The sequence below is a fragment of the Pholcus phalangioides genome, unplaced genomic scaffold (assembly GCF_987345545.1).
Source record: "Pholcus phalangioides strain wild (caught in Gottingen) unplaced genomic scaffold, Ppha-v1.0 ptg000010l_1, whole genome shotgun sequence".
Lineage (NCBI taxonomy): Eukaryota > Metazoa > Arthropoda > Arachnida > Araneae > Pholcidae > Pholcus > Pholcus phalangioides.
Window position 1 is genome coordinate 28649659 of NW_028301603.1, and position 18223 is coordinate 28667881.

At 38.3% G+C, this 18223-nt stretch overlaps 1 protein-coding gene across 1 annotated transcript in view; it reads right to left on the minus strand.

The window, feature by feature from the left end:
- Positions 1-6323: 6323 nt before the first annotated feature.
- Ras85D (GTPase ras-like protein 1) overlaps positions 6324-18223 on the minus strand; it is a 45236-nt gene continuing 33336 nt past the window's right edge. Inside the window, exons 4-9 of the mRNA XM_089238055.1 lie at positions 17019-17103; positions 15777-15879; positions 13123-13162; positions 12861-13021; positions 12684-12756; positions 6324-9266 (exon numbers count right to left, since the gene is read on the minus strand). Of these exons, the coding sequence (XP_089094181.1) occupies positions 12685-12756; positions 12861-13021; positions 13123-13162; positions 15777-15879; positions 17019-17103 (461 nt within the window). The 3' untranslated portion in view covers positions 6324-9266; position 12684. The remainder of the gene's footprint in view (positions 9267-12683; positions 12757-12860; positions 13022-13122; positions 13163-15776; positions 15880-17018; positions 17104-18223) is intronic.

Consider the following 18223-nt stretch of genomic DNA (forward strand, 5'->3'; position numbering starts at 1 on the left):
TTAGATAACAGAGTTACAGAGACATGAGAGATGTACAGTGCCTTGCTTCTCTTTCTCACTTCCATGTACAGCACTGATTCCCAACGTGGGCGATGGAATGTTTCAGGGGGGCGGTAGAAGCTACGGGTACAACATAGGATCCTATGGGTTAGATTGCGTTGAGGGGCGATGGGAGAAAAAAATTTCTGAAGAAGGGGGCGATGGAACAAAAAAGGTTGGGAAACCATGATGTACAGTATATAATAGGAGGATTAATTCTGGAACCCAAAAAAAACATGGGGGGGGGGGGGTGGGGGAGAAGAACCTGAAAAATGCCCCGTGTAAACGGGACTCAAGCCTTTATGCAGGAGAGGGAGAGTGATACATTGCATTTTGTATTCATTAATTATTAGGGAAAAGGCTCAGCTACCGCGTGAAATTTAGTTTGGTGGGGGGAAGGCTCAAACAGATACCAGGTTCTGGCACCTATGGGTAGATGTGAAAGACACGGTTGTCATAACATAACCTTGCCGATATAAGAGACCTTTGTGGAAATTCGAGATATAGATGTTTCAGAGCATGTGCACGAGAATGAAAAGAAAAGCAAAACCCTAGCTCTCGGTTATGGCCACATAAGCATGCCACAGCTAGAACCCCTTAATACACCGTATATGAAGGCATCTTAGCCACTGCATCTGTAGCAAGCTAAACGCCGCCGCTAGGCTCAGGCAAAGAAACACGTGGAAATAAACAATGCAGATCGCATTTCTGCCGTAGGAAGTGCCCCCCCCCCACACACACACAGAGGGATTAGCGCACCAGCCCCCATGTTAGCACATGCGCTGAAACATCTGTATCTAGAATTTCTTATGCATTCGTTCATTCTTACAGCTGCTAGGGGGCTCGTTTTTCTTCGAAGTTATTATTAAGAAGTCTGAGAAATCGCGGTAGGTTTCCTATGATCAAAAGACGAACCACCCCATTCAACACCAGCTGTAGCAGCACATCTACTATCGCCGGTGTTGCCCTATTCTAGGGCTGTCTCATCACTTTGAAGTTCCCCTTGCCGCCTTAACTCAGTGGGCGTGACGTCACTGCTCTAATACTTTTTAACTAAAACACGACCTTAAAAAATTCCAGGTTAGTCACCATTTATTTGAAGAAACATCAGGGGTCATTATATCTTCCTGTATAGGACTATTAAGCAACGCATAACAACAAAGACGGGCCGGCGTTGCAGAGAGACGATTTATACCCGTCTTGCGTACCACAAGTATGCCAAGACTTCTGTCCTGTGTATTCCAGGATCATCCACTATCTCGGTGAGATTTTGCGAACCAACGGACTCTTCAAGAATGTACCTCAACAAAGCTATGACCACAGTGTCAAGGGACGCTGTTTAGAGCGCATGGACGCTAGAATGTTCATCTTCGGATGGAATCAAGAACTTTCAGAAGATTATGATGTAGATTTTTTAATTTCTCCCTCCGTATATTATACGTCCGACGAACATTGATTATATGTAAATTTATATGTGCTATCTATATGTAATATTTTTATTTATTATTCTGAAGATATTTAATATAAATTTCCAGACACACCCATCCTCCGGGAACGCTTCGATATCTCAATGAGATGGGAAGCGGGGTGTGTTTGGTGGTTTTCAAAGGTCAAATCCCTCTGGTGGAAAGTTGTTTTTTCCTCCCCTTTATCGTCTTACGAGCGGGTAAATATTTATTCTTAACGTGTGACACAATAGAAACCCACTGCACTCTTTATCTTTTGTTCTTCTCTAACATGCGGACAAAGAAACCCGATCATCTTGCCAAAAACCTGTGCTTGAAAGAGTTAAAAATGATCGGCAGACTACGGCAAAAAACTTTTTTGGGGGGGGGGGGAGGCAAGCGTTGAAGATTCCCTTGCTCTATAGTGTATATGAACAGTTTGTTTTTATCCGTCTTTGATCTTATCCATCCATCAATCAGCATGCTGCGAAAGTGATGAGACTTGACAAAATATAAATTCAAACTTCATGACACGGCCTCTCTGTCACTGACTGTGTCTACCCAGAGGAAAATTCGCGACATTTCCTTTACTTATTTGGCGACATTAGTGATTTAACGCTAGTTACTTGATAACATAATTGGCGATTTGACACTCGTTATTTGGCGGGCGGAATAACCCTTCCACTTGCAAATTGAATGATTTCGTGGAAATTTGGCGCAAATGCGATCGATATCAGCAGGGGCGTAGCCAGAAATTTCGTTCGGGGGGGGGGGGACCAAAGTGATAGAACAATAGATTTGGCCATCTTTTCCCCTTTTTTTCCATCATTTTCTCACATTTCGGGGGGGGCGGTCTGGTCCCCCCATCTCGCTACGCCCTTGGATAATATAAACCTTATTTTCGTAGCTCGCTATTCGACTCACGGGAACAGTGAACATAAGAACACGCATGCGTCCCAAAGCAGAATATGCCAAAATAAACAATCAGTTCTGCAGAAGTATCTGGAAGAATTTTAAGAAAAATGAAGAAAACACTGCACAGTTATGAGAATTTTTACTGCAGAATATTTTCAGTCAGCCGAGGACTCGTTGCAGAACATTCTGCTTTTGGGCGCATGCGTATAAAGTGAGAGGAGGAGACGATTTCTTCATATTGATTTGTTCTGAGAGAGAAGGATTTCTTCAGAATCATTTCCTCTCTCTGCGCACGTACGTTCTTATATGTATACTATTCCAGTGAGTCTCTCCCCTGTCTTTGGCCACTCATCGCCAGGATTAATATTAACGATATCACTTTCATTCTGTCATGACGGTTTGCGCAAACGCGCATTATGACCCCGCACCTTTCCGAGGATGCCAGGACGCTGAATATCAGCTTTGAACACAAGCGAACCTTAACTTCGTTACGCGCCAGCATTAATGAACCACAGTTAACCAGCACCTCCTAGAGATAGAAGGCCTCTGCAGTGTTTGCCATAAATGTCATTCCGACTACCTACCTAGCAAGTTTGCCACATTTTGAAACACAGCATCCTATTTCGTTTCTTCTTATTTTGGCCTAGAATCTTCCTGATTGGCTCACAAATACCGCATAGTGATTGGATGTGGGGGCATAGAAATCGCCAATTCAGAGCCCGACCATTTCTTTCCCCTATCAACGATATACTGACACGAGCAGGGAAAATTTTTTTCCCTAAATATTCCGAGGAAAAATGGACTACTTACTGACGTCACAAGCAGACTGCGGAGAGGCCTTCTATCTCTAGGAGGTGCTGATTTAACTCGTGCGACAGTTTTAAAAAGAATCGATGAAGAAAAATAAATCAAAGATCGTCAAAAAAACGCAGAGAAAAAAATGGACGTCACGAGCGGGATCAGCACCTCCTAGAGATAGAAGGCCTACGCAGTCTGCTTGTGACGTCAGTAAGTAGTCCATTTTCGCTCAGAATATTCTGGGGGGGGGGCATTCCCTGCTCGTGCCAGCATCATCATTGTGAGGAAAAGAAACGATAGGGCTCAGAATTGGCGATTTCTATGGCCCCACATCCAATCACTAGCGGAATTTGTAAGCCAATCAGGAAGATTCTACGCCAAAATGAAAAGAAACGAAACGGGATGCTGTGTTTCAAAATGTGGCAAACTTGCTAGGTAGTCTGAGTGACGTTTATGGCAAACAGTGCAGAGGCCTTCTATCTCTAGGAGGTGCTGGAGGTCTTCACAGTGAAGTCCTACACTCCACTTGTGACACCAACTTATATCAATTGCGTTAAATGTGCTAGTCGCGAGTAAAAATGTTTTCACCAACTGACAGTAGCAACCATTTTATTATATGCGCACGCGCATTCCGATGTATTCAATGTTTCCACGAGTCCCTACTTTAGTGACTTTTTTTTTCCAAAAGGAAGCGGACTGGCATTCGCGGTTTAAAGTAGGAAAACCAGAGAAAACCATTTCATTCCGTGAATTTCCCAGGATTTCTTGACCTTTCCTATAATGGTGGACACTTGATAGTTCGACAGTATCAGGGCGACAGACATATTACGTCATCATTGATGGGGGTTCCGATTTGCTGACAAGTGGGGGGGGGGTTGGATAATGCTTACATCATTAACTACCCTTTACGAAAATATGAAATATTCTTAATGACATCTTATTCGGTGCGCCAAAAACGAGAAAAACCTTTCGATAGTTTGTGGGCACTTGAAGTAACATTTCCTCCCCCCTCATTGATAAGTGGACTGATAAGAGCCGCTTAAGTGCTCTGGAACTGTGCCACGCATGCACCACTCAAGTGGTCCGTAATTATACGTCGCGGTTCACTTAAATAATCTGACAACTGAATCGATTAACTTGAGTGATGCAGAACCACACTGGGGGGGGGGGGCACTCGAGTGCTCTAAAACTTACGTCAGATGTTACTCGAGGGATCTCTAAATGCGTCACGGATCGCTTAAATGTTCTGGAACTGTCTCCCGGGTTAATTAAGTGACCTAAAAATGTGCCACGGGCCGCTTAAATGTTCTGGAATTGTACCACGGGACACTTAAGCGATTTGTAAAAATGTGCCGTTTAGTTCATTTTTACAAAATTAGGTTTGAGGAGAGCAGGCCGCATCAGATAACCCCCAGGGCCATATTTGGTCCGCAGGCCAAGGGCGCTCATGCGATTCATTATTGTATGGCTTAAAGGTTCTCAACCTTTTCTGACTCTCGGAGCCCTTTTCAGTATATTATTTATATGGCTCTACCCTTTAGGCCTCTATTTTTTTTTGTTTATCAAATTTATTGATTTATTTTATTATTCTCGAGTGGCAGCGGAGCCCCGGTTGAGAACCGCTGGCTTAGAGGGTGGGTCGCAATGAATGTGTTAAAGATAAACTTTGAGTTCATAGTCATAACATTGGAATTAACAGAAATTGATTATAACAACATATAAACGTATCTTCTTTCAAAATTTCAATTTAAAAAAAAGAAAAAATTTGATCATCGTGGGAGAGGAGCACGAGCCCGCTTTGCACGTCTCTGAATCCTAACGCATATTGGTGGGTGTGCCTATGACGAGATGTGACGGCCGCTTGAGGTAATCGGGTTCCCGCAATGTGTCGGTCCCGTCGCGCCACAGTGGTAGTCGGCTGAAGTTGGTTTTCTGTTGTTCTCAACTTCAACGCGCGAATGCGAGTCGATATCCCCGTTAAAAAGTCATCACATAGCGGAACAGACCTACAATAGTACGAATATTCAATCATCACACTTCACTTCTGAAATATAGATGGCAGCACTTAATACTGCTAAATCGCACACGTTCCTCTGCGGAATTTCTAACGAATTGGTACATGTTGGGATGTGCATGTCCGTGTTGCGAACCTAATGTTACGCACGTTTCTGTGCAATGCTTACTGTAGTGCTGCCATCTATCACATATTTTTCGAACTACGAGTGGAGTGTAAGGTTTGAAGATTTTATCGTTGTACGCCTGTTGCTCTCTGCGGCGAGACTTTTAAATGGAGAGATCGGCTTGCATTCGCACCTTGAAGTTGGGAACCCCAGAAAACCAACTTCAGTCGACCATCACTGCGGCGACGATGCGATACCGTCAGTATGACCACCACACCACAGTGGCTAGATGGCAGCACTGGAAAATCGGACAACATTAGATACGCATTCAGACTTAGGTGCTCTCAATTTCGAAGCAACTCGCTCAGTAGTAATGGGTCCTCGATGAATCTCATTTTTTTTTGGTTGCTTTAATATTGTAAAATTCGTCAGTAAGGGGCCATTCAAGTATTACGTAAGCAAATTTTTAGCCATTTTTGACCCCCCCCCCTGTCTGCAGCTTAGAATATTTCATATCTTCAAAAAGGGTGATTGATGACGTAAGCAAACTTCAACCCCCCCCCCCTTGTCATCAAAAGCCAGCAAATCCAAAATCCCCCCACCTCGATGCTGACGTAATACTTGAATGACCCCTAAGCCAATGCCACCTTGCCTTTCACATGGCACTTTCGATAGCAGTCTGATGGGAAAAATGGGAGAAAATAAACAAGATATGATGTGGAGAGGAAAAAGGGGTGGGGTTGGCCCCCCCCCCCGGTCATTCTACACATGCAGCGTGAACGTGAACACATCATCGTGGTCATACATGTGGTCAGAAAGAAACATCAACAAAAAGAATGATGTTTATTCAAATCACATATGAACAATAACAAAAAACGCAACCTATTTAAAAAAGAAAAAAAATGTAGGTTGCGTTTCTTTTTTTTTTTTTTGCCATAAAGTAAAAAGACCTAGATATATGTATATATAATAGAGAAAGGTTCGACACATTGAAACTGACTGGAACGAAATTTAAGAATTTTAAAAACAAAAATGTCCGAGTCCAAATAGCAAAAAATGGTTGACACAAATACTGTTTTTTTTTTTAGCGGGACATCATCATCAGAAGTTATTATGAAGCACGCTTCGAAAATGTTTATCGGAAGCAGACGACATTCAAAAACAAAACAGGAATAGTTCATTAATAAAATCAGCAACTAACACCCGTTACAGGAATTTATTTTAAAAAAAACTCATCGTCTGAATTATATTTAATAACAGAAGAGAAGAAACCGAACAAAATTATTGCTACACAAGTCAAAAAGATTGTCTCACTGCAGTCGTCGAACATTTGAACAGAAAGCACTTCCTAGGTATAAAATGCATCCGAAAAAAAGAGAAAACGTTACAAGGAATGTAGCAAAAGTGTAGTAATAGTAATAATAATAACAATGAAAAAGATGAGCGATCAAACAATCAGCGACGATCATTCTTCTGTCCCCCCCTCCTTCTCTTCGGGAATTGATATGTGTGTGTATATATCAATGTTTGTTTCCACTTAAACAAAAAAAAAAAAATCGTAAAGGAGACAACGTTTTTCTAGAATTCAGATCTTCTCAACTCAAATACACGCATACAGCAAAACCCACAAGTATCGTCCTTATTAATATATAAAGGATTTTTTTTTTTACCCTGTTCGATACTAACAACATCCTCAAAGTTCTTGAGCATGAACGAATAAGCGTTCAAGAGTGCAGTACCCAGATTTGAAACAGTTTCTTTCCAGGAGCAGGGGGGGGGGGGGGAAAGAGACACTAGTCTTTGGATGCCAAGTCATAGGGAGGAATCTGCACGTAATTTCTAAAACGACACTCTGGAAAATTGATAATCAGTATTGCTCCTGGGTAATCTTTTATCGGTCACCAGATTTCGGTATCTGTCGTTTATGACATACATGCGCTTTCTTCCCCTCCTACCATCAGACTTCACACCCGAATTTCACAAATACAAAAAAATACCATTTTGGTCTAGTATTGTAATATCAGCATTTTCAATGCTCAAATGCATAGCCGACAACGTTGGAGAATGTCAATTAGGAAGATTTATTAAGTGAAATAAGGGACTTTTCATAAATGAAAATCAAATTGCTTCTCCAATATGAAAGTGAAATATAGTAGGGATTTTATATAAATAAAACTAGGTATTTTTCATACATGAAAGTGAAATTGCAGGGATTTTTCTCATATGAAATTATAGGGATTTTTCTCATATGAAATTATAGGGATTTTTCTCAAATGAAATTATAGGGATTTTTCTCATATGAAATTATAGGGATTTTTCTCATATGAAAGTGAAATTGTAGGAGATTTCGTGTAAATAGAACTAGGGATTTTCCATAACTCAATATGCATTGATTTTTCATAAATGAAACTAGGAATTTTTCAAAAATGAAAGTGAAATTGTAGGATTTTCCGTAGATGAAAAAAATGTATGGATTTTTCGTAAATGAAAAAAATGTATGGATTTTTCGTAAATGAAATAAACTAGAGATTTTTCATGTATGAAAGTGGAACATTAGGGATTTTTCATAAATAAGGGGAACATTAGGGATTTTTCATAAATTGAATTTTTTTGTAAATAAAAATGTGGGGATTTTTCAATTGAAATACTAGGAATTTTCCACAAATGGAAGTAAAATTGCAGGCATTTTTGATAAATGAAAGCGAAACTAGGAGTTTTTCACAAATGAAAGTAAAATTATAGGGATTTTTCTTGACCCTGCTTGGCAGCAATACAAATGTCATGATCCGGACATAAATCGCTAATGAGCAGTATATCATGATATCCTAGAATTTCCCCAAGAGTACTGGGCGATGACAATTCACTATGATTGATTATTAATAATCTGTGTGTTATTGAAAAATTTGATGCAGCATATATATATACACATATCTATATAAATGGCACACTGGTACGAAACCAAGTTTGAGATTTGACAAGCACCTACGTAAGACGATTTAAAGGGAAGATGTCATGAGAGACTGTCTCGATAACTTGTAAAGGGTTTTGCTGCATGATTCCATTGGAACGGAACAATCATACGAAAGTGCAATGATATACCATACAAAAACGAAACTATTTTAAAAAGAAAACTGCCGTCACACAAGGAGTGTATATAAGTATATACGAGTAATATAAGTGATTGAATACGATAACAATGTTTAATTATTACAAAAAAAGAAGATAAATCACGATGATTCCAGAAAACAGTGTTTTAGCAAAAAGTTTGATTTTAACGATGAAATATGAACAGGGAAAAAAAATTGCGCGCTGCCGCTTTTGGCACAATCGAGTTCCACCGAAAGACAGCAAAAAACACTAATAATAATACTTTTGCTTTTTTTCTTCCTCTTCAATGGCAATCTCTTTGCGGTATAAATACAGAGAGCATTATGAGGCGTATTGAAAAATGTAAATACAGCATTTGGATTGAGAAAAAACGAGCATTATTATTATTTTTTGTGACCAACATTTTGCAAATGTTTGATAAGTTATATATATATATATATATATATAACATCACAACGTATAGCCAATCGATAACAAGAACAGTCTTGTAAATGAAGTTAATCATCAGCGTGCGTTTTAAATATTGATATATATATTTCTTCCTATTTTTCTTAAATAGATAACGTTTTGAAATCAGTCGAGAATTTTCACAAGCCTACATTTTTGTTCAATGAAAAATAAAAATCCTATTATATTCAAGTCGTTTAAAAAGTAGTTCTTTACTCAGAATGAAGGCGAAGGGCAGACGATTCGTTCCGCCTCCAAGTAACGATACAGGCTCAGGAGCAATACAATTTCCTGGTTATGCCTTCCTTTATTCTTTTTTTTTTTTGTTTTAGCACAGAACAATGTGAAGTCGTCTGGTGTGAATGAGTGAATTCTCAGCGCTAAAAAAAAGGTCCTGGAAATGAAAAAAAATTAAGCTTTAAAAAAAAAAAGAACAGAACATCTACAATAAATCCACACAGGAAAATTATGAAATAATCATTGAGTTTTATGATAATGATTTATAGTAGAGTGTTGCTGACAACAATTCATCGCCATGTGTAATCAAGAGAGTAAATGACTAAGAGAAAATAAGTGAATTGAGTGAGCAAGTGGGTTAGTCACTCAGTCTCCCAGTTACTTTGCCACCTGCTCACCCAACTAGTCCACTATTTCTTTTGCCTAGACGTTTTGCCACTCGCTTGCTCACTCTCCTGTACACTTTACCATTTTCTCTCCCAGTCACTTTGCTTACTATTAAGAAGACACCAACGAATAAGGCAAACATACGAAAATAAAAAGTCCTAATGCATTTCAACACCAATGGGTGCCGTTATTCAGGAATTATAAGAAAATTTGAATAGACCAATCGGATAGCACTTTTCCGCAAGTGTCCAATCAGGATGCTGCATTAGTATCTCACGCAGGCTCACAGCTTCATTCTGACCACAACCTTTGAAGTGAACAGACGTACTTCTTCTACTGAGCAACTGAGCGTTAAGATTTGGTATTCAACCCAAGTGGGAAACTCGGTCAGCGTGACTAGTGGTTAAATTTTCCTTTGAAGATGGCACCCATTGGTGTTGAAATGCATTAGGGCTTTTTACTTTTGTGTATTTGCCTTATTCTTTGGTGTCTTTTTAATATTCTTGGGCAAAGTTGATCAACTCTTCTATACTTTGCTTACTCTCCGGTCAATTAACCACTTATGTACATATCCTCTCATCACCTTGAAATTTTTACTTGCTAGCTCTTCCAGTCAATTTGCTACTCATTCTCCTGGTCAATTTGCCACTCACTCGTCTGGTCACTTCACCACTCACTTGCTCATTCTCCTGATCACCATCCCCTTTACTTGCCCACTCTCCCAGTCAATATGCCACCAGAGGCAGCAATGCACTAGGAGCAGTGCCAAATCATTGAAAGGGCAAAAGAAAAGCCTTGTCAACTAAAGAAAAACATGGTCGGGGGGGGGGGGGGCACCGAAAACAGTTACCACACGGGTAGAGATTTTCTCTCCAGCTTTTTTCCTACTCTCTCTCCTGGTCACTTTGCCACCTACTCACCCACTCTCCCAGCCATTTTGCCACTCTTACTTGATCACTCTCAGTCAATCTGTCACAAACTTGTTCACTTTCCCACTCACTCTTCTGGTCATTTTGGGATCAATTATGTTATGAAATTTCATTGGCTGTTCTCTGGAGAGTAAAGGTAAAATAGCTTCAAGTGAACAGGTTTCATTTAGTCCAGCGAGAAGACACTAATAAAGTCACCAGATGCAAAAGCATCTAAATTTTTTCCCCCTCCCGTATTTTTTATTATAAAATTTTTTTATGAGTGAAAGCAAGCAGAATGTAAAGTAGCCCCACCCATATTGCAATTGGGAAATAGCAAAAACAGCATCGAGTAATAAGAAAAGTAGCCAACTTCACTTGCACCAGTATAGCAAGCAGCAAGTTTACTAAACAACATTATTACACCAAGTAAGTGAAACCTGAAGCGAGTATCAGTTAAAATCGCTCAATGTAATTCAGCCTTTTGCTAATTCACTCACTCACTCACTCTTGATCAACTTGATTCTTCTTTGCTCATTCTTCTGATCTTTTTGTCACGTACTTTCTTCTGGTCACTTTGCCACTTAATCAACCTGCTGCTCACTTTGACATTCATTTGCTCACTCTCCTGAACACGAAAGCCAATATGGACATTGTGATGGACTCAAACCGTGAAAACAGGGGGGTTCTCGATTCCCACAGGCAACACAGTGGTAATCAGCTGAAGCTGGTTTCCCCACATTGAGGCGTGAATGTGAGTTGGTCTCATCCTCAACATGATGCATTCATAAACATCAAAATTCAGGAATCTGCCACTTTCACTTCGAATATTGTGATGCTAGATTGTAGCACTTCTAGAACACGAAACATACATAACCTCAAAATCATAAATATGTTTGAGTCCCTCCTCCCTCCATATAGGCATAAGCTAACTTTGCATCACTGGTGTCACTCTTTGTCCAATTGGACGAAAATGTTTCCCAACATTTAGAAAGCATTTCTCTGTTTGGCAATTTGTACAAACCTGATGGTAGAAAATAGAGTTTTCCAACCTATTAACTGTAAGTCCCGATTCAACAGGCACAAGTAAGTGAATCATAACCATGGTATGACACAGTCACAGGAAGTAATGTAAGTGTAATGTCTGTTCCTTAGCGCTCTCATGGAGCAGATTTGCCAATGGCTACGGATTGTTCAAAGTTTCTAAAGATGGCTGCAATGAACTACAGAGCTATGGGAGACATACGCAATACTATGCAAATCGGTGTTTTATTTATTTATATTATTATTTGTATAAAATTGCATTGATCTGTACCATATAACGATGAAGTCTATATGCATGTAAGAGAGTTCGAGAGATGACAAAACTCGGAGCCGATCTGTTTTGTCCGTGCGTGGAAGGCAATTTGTAAAGCCCGTCTAAACCCACCACTCTACCAACACATTTTATAGCAGAAAGCCTCAGCGTGAAGCTCGTGACATCACGGAAGTCACCCATTTCACCTATAGCCTTATACAGTCGCCTTAATTTCACCTATAGTCATTGCATATACTGCATAAAAAAGTAAAGATTTTGCATAGGTCGACCTGCTTTATCCAATGGCTGCAGGTGAAATGGGCGACTTCAGTGATGTCAAAGCTTCGCAGGAAGGTTTTCCATTATAAAAAGGTGTTGGCTGTACTCAATGCTAAAAAAAATCTATTTTTTGTCAAAACCACCCTCACTATGTGGGCCAAAAACAGGTTTTTCAGTGGTTCAGCAGGTGGGGACCTGGCTTCATTTGCATAGTGCATGGTCGAGCTCGCTGAACTTTTTTCGGGAAGAATGTTTCGTCATAGGTGTCATAGGAGCTCTGATATTAAGAAAACAGGTCTAGGGTTGCTAGATGTCTGGCAGACAAGGACACATGCCGGTTGGGATTGCATTGAATATTCATAAATTAAGGGACTCGGTGACCTCAGAACGTTGTTTTAAGAGGTGTGGGGGATCATGTGGCCTGAGCTCTATAGGTTCCAGTGCCACTGAGGTGATGTGTTTAATGAACTTTGAATGATTATTTTTTATTGTTCTATGATTATGTTGCCCTAGGTGGGTACCCCCCATGGCATAGCTGAACATTCATCACTACTGACGAGCTTTAAGCCAATGTTGGTCTGTTTGCAAATGACAACTTTGTAATCAAACTACTCTAGGAGTTAAAAATAATAATACTTTTAAATTTACCGCAGAGTTATTGAAAAGGCATTTCATACAATTCAATCAATATATGGATACTCACATTACAATATAGTGCAACGCCTTTTCCTCCCCTTGCGTTTACGCTTCTTTTTATCTTTTCCTTTTCTTTCTCTCTGAAGGTATAAGAAACGACCATTAAAAAACATAAACAAGAACTCAACCTTGAAAAACTTTGCAGAAAAATTGACGAGAAAAAAATAAAAATAGAGCTACTCACATCCTTTCGTATTTCTCGTACTAATGTATAAAATGCATCATCGACTCCCATTCTTGTCTTAGCAGAGGTCTCGATGAATGGTATCCCATAGTTTTTCGCAACTTCTGATGCTCCTTTCATGTCGACAGCTCGTATGGGCAAGTCACATTTATTGCCAACCACTATAAGCAAAAAAATACAAGTGATTATGCCTTCACATTGCAAATTTTTTTTTGTCAACAAAATTACCTTTTCGTATAAATGGTGATAGCAATATACTTACAAACCATAGGAACATCATCTGCATCTTTTACACGTTTAATCTGAAAAAAAGAAGATTGTATTAAAGAAAAATAAAAACTACAGCCACTTCCTCAACTTATGAAATGTTTGATTCACAGACTTTCATATTGTTCCGGATAATGCCACTCTCACACGTCCAAAAGATGAAACAAAATGCAGGATGCCACAGATTTATGAAGAACAGCTACATACATGTATTCACAAGCAGAGATTTGCCTACAAATGTTGAACAAAGAGATCCTCAAAGCTGGCTCCTCACTAACACAAGAATTATGCCCCGTTTCTCTTACTCAACTACAAAGTTTTGCTTTGGTAGGCGCTTTTATAGAGGCAAAGAAAAGTGGAGAAGGTTCTCCACCATTTTCACACAAGATCCCATTCTTTTCTTTCTACAAATTTCTCTTTGCGCCGTGACGTCAGCAAACTCGCCAAGTTTTTTTGCCAATTTTGCAAGATTTACAGAGAAATGCATTACTTTTTTCCATTTTTATATAAGATAATGACTATTTATACTATATACAGGGGAAAAATTATGTGATAAATAAGGGCTATTTACATAATTTTCGTAACAATATAAAAGATACATTATTTGTAGGGGGATAGGATAAATAACCCAGTAAATTTGTAGGTGACGTAAATATGAACAAGAATGCTTATAAACAAGAATGTCATACTTAAAACAATAGTCCGCTTCAGGTTAACTTTGCAGTGAAGAGAAAGGTAGAAAGTGTACTCCTTCGCCGGAAAATATAGTTCCCACATATCGGAGGTTTATTATGATTATACAGAATGTTTCAATTTTTTCTTTGATTTTGAAAAAAATACTGTTTTGAACCGATGTTTATTAGGTTAAAACTTTTAAATAAGAAAAAATATTGGCTCTACCATTATCAAAAATCCTTGCAAGCGCAACAACATTTTGGTGCAATATCATAGAAATTTCCCCTGCCAATATCCTCTCTCAGTTTTTCAAATTTTAATATCTCTGGGAATATTGCACGTGGAAACAGAATTGATTTTGTTGGCATCAGGAGAGAAAAGGCAACACCTTTCTAACTGGATTTTGAGGCACACAGGGACTGCAGGGCTCCCACTCAAAAAATGAGAAAAAGTAGGAAACCGCAGGACTAAAAAGTAGGATGGGGGAGGGTAACCCACTTAGACAACATAATCATAGCATAATGGAAAAAAATCCCTAAAAACATTTTTTTTTTTGCAAAAAAAAATTTAAATTTTGAATTAACTTTTTTTTTCATAGCACTATTTCAGTTTCCTATAAGATTGACTCAAGCCAAAGCAAAATGACAAATGACTTGGTTACAAAACCAATTTTTGGCCAAAACAGTGCACTAGCAACCACAGATAATTCTTTGCTGTCTCTCCTCATATACAGTATATTACATTCTTTTTTTGGAGTCTTCCAAAGTGCAGAGCTTGTCAACTCTCTTCGACAAGGCACAGCATATTTTGGAGACGTAAGTTTTTTAAGAATGACACTCCTTCGAGACCACTTTCAAAAGCCCAGTGCAAAATGTGTAGGTTACAAGATCCGATGTAAATAAGGCAAGGTGAACTTGTTTTACTGCGTTGTCCATCATTTTTTAAAGAGATTTGTTCACATTTTACTGTTCAAAATGCTAGTGTAATCATTTTTGACAAATGAAGCACTTCCATTTCCAGCTCTTTGCTGAGCATTGTAAATATTGCTTATGCTTCTTCATGCCTTAAAAATACAGAAGACAACTACATGCTATTGGGTAGCATCAGAATCACCAAACCTAGAATAGGCCTATGTATCCAACTGCTTTGAAATGCAAACTGTTGCTTCACCTATTTGCACCGTAATTTTGAATGATGAATGTTAGTTACTGTCCAAGACCATGAAGTAATAAATACAAAATTATTTTTCCATCCAGACAGAAGTTTTTTATGACTACTATACTTGTTGAACGCTCAAACTAAGCAGATGAAAAATTAATCAACCAAATGGTCCACATACACCCCCCCCCTCCCAAATAACGTTAAAAATGATGAAATATCTGCTTTGGCAGAATCATTAATTGCATTCTTCAACATTTGTAGTATTTGGCAATATATCAATGATTTCCTGCTCAATTAAAATCAATTACACAAATTTTGTCGATAGGATTTGGTAAAAAAGTAGGACATTTTACCAAAAAGTAGGACGAGTGGGAGCCCTGGGACTGTATAAAAAGTTTATTCTTTTATTTTAATAACTATACAACCCTATGAAACATGAATGACATATCGGAGTACTACACGCTATTTGGAAACTTTTTCTAATTGCAAGTATACCTCTAGGATTAACGATTTGTGAAAAAAGTGGCATAACCCCCTGTATATGGTAGTACTAAGAAAAGGTCATCACTGAGTAATCATGAAAATAATAAAATGATTAAGTTCTCACCCCCCACCCCACCCCACCAAGAATCTTGATGGCTCCCAGTATACATTGTATTTTAAAAATCCCCTTTATAAAGAATCAAATTTTAAAAAAAATGAAAACGCGTTAAACACCCCCAAATCAACAGAAGTAAAATAAAACAACCTCATTTATAACATAGAGAAAGATATCTCAAATAACTGAAAATGGAAACTGCGAATGACACTTACCTGCTCTCTATACATGCTAATATCTTCGAAAGATTTGGCATTGTTTACGGCAAAAACAAGAAGAAATCCTTCTCCCGTTCTCATGTATTGATCTCTCATGGCACTGTAAGTACAGAGAAAAATGTAATATTTATGGAACGTATATATATATATATATATAAAATAATCCACACTATATAATCCTGAAATATTTTTAACTTGTCGAATCTCATGTACAGTACTCTCACTAATTCCGGTACATATCGTACCTGGGTGTGCTGGATTATTGAAATTGGCGGATTACTGGAAATCAATTAAAAAACCTGTTTAAATAATATAAACTTCTGTGCAAAGACATACAATGATGTTTTCCTCTTCTAGTCTTGAAAAACCTACCTAAACTGGATGGGCCAGATTGTTGAGAATCCACTGTATTGAAAATCAGAATCGCTCTTACCAGATGTGGGACAAATACAACTTCCACTAATTCTTCATATTTTTTTTATTTTTGTGGTTTGAGTGAAGACACTACGTTTTGTTATTGAATCATTTTTTTTCCTAATTATTTTTACTGTAAGTGAGGTGTCCGGGGTGGGGCATACTATCTACTTATGCTTATAAAGAATAATTCGAGAGAAACCTACTTCTAGCACTTGCAATTACTGTAGGTGTCATTCTGAGAGCGCATGCGCATTAGAGACAAATAGATGTTCAGGAATTGATATATTTAACTAGGACCGGCTAGCAGCAACCGTTGAGCAGCTGGTACGATCTGTAATTTCCCTTTGGTCACCCTTCTACTAACCTCCAACATGATGGTAACAACCTTATACTTCCCTCTGGTTCTCCGTTCACTGGTTTCCTGAGTCAATCATGAACTGATCTGACGATGCTTTCTCTTTGACAATTCCTGGTCCCACTACTAACACAGAATAATGTCTGTGGAGAGGTAATGCAGATGTGCATAGACTTCCCACTTGTTTGGGTGTGATCATGGTGCCACGGAAATTATGATTCCAGAGTAAGGAACAAATTTCAAGAAATTTCCCAGTCATAGATGCGGAGAATTGTCTCTAGTCATATAGACCATTATGAATCGATGTTGACCGTAGACTGGGTGAGATCTATATAACTAAAGATACACGATGTTGACACTTCACTAGAAACACTTATTATGGCATTATTCACAAAACTCTGTTTCACCTTAAAATGTGTAATGAATAAAACCACGGAGATACTGTATTATTGATGCGATTTCCTCACCTGTACTCTTCTTGACCAGCTGTATCTAAAATATCCAAAAGACACGTTTCTCCATCTATAACAACTTGCTTCCTATAAGAGTCCTCTGAAGGAAAACAAAAACAATATAGTTATTGCTGATGCATTCTTATATTTTCTTTCACAAAATCATCTCATAACAAATAATAAAGATATGGATGATAGTTATGGCGAAAAAAATAAATAAATGGATATGTTTGTGTGGATAAATAAATGGATAGGTGTTTATGTATACAGGCTCATGCCTAAATAATTAAAACCAATGAATTCTCAGTTGTCTACTGCCTCAACACTAGACCTACTAAGTGGTAATTTTGACTGCAGTTGGAAATTTTGTTTTTTATCCAGATTTAAAATACACTATGAATGAATTTTTTATGAAATAAAATGATTTATTTTCCTCTTCGAAAAATAGAGTATAGAATCGCGCATGCTTCATTACATTTCAGGTGTAAGCAAACATACAGTACAAAGGTTTTAACAACTGGCTGTTGCCTGCAAGGGCAGCTGAATTTTTCTCTTTCCAAAATTCATCTTCGCAACAGCCAGTTGTTAAAAATCTTTGTATGTATAGCGGAGAGTGAGGTCATACTTTCAAACATACAATGTTTCAAAAAAAGATGGACTAATTTCTAAAAGGCGGTAGAGTGCATTCAAATAATCCATGTCTTTACAGGTATATAACAATTATTTTGACATCATTATACAATTATGTGAGAAATGATAAAAATTTTTGCCGATTGCAACAGCATCTCATATTCTTTCTGCTTGTAAATTGATTATTAGCTTCAAACGTAAAATCTCTTCACTGCTCTAGCTGGGAGCGGGACAAAGGTGGCGAAACCCTAAGGGGATTCCGGTCACTTGGTCTCACAAGAATTTTTTGTGAAGCATGCTCTCAATAATTAAAAAAATTCATAAACATACAAAGCAATGCACGTACCCTCCCCCCATCCCAAATGTTTTATTGAATTCCTTATATATGAAAAGTTTGGTAAGTAACCCTTTATTGTTTTACCTTATCCGAACCCTTGAGTAGGATAGGGTGTCACTTTGATTGTCGTGGAGCAACTAACATTCCAAATTTTTGAAATCAATGAATAAGACGCAATGTAAATCTTAAAAAGAATGGAAATAAATTTTTTTATGGGGCTGAAGTCCCCAGGGACCCCGTTTCCCTAGAAACT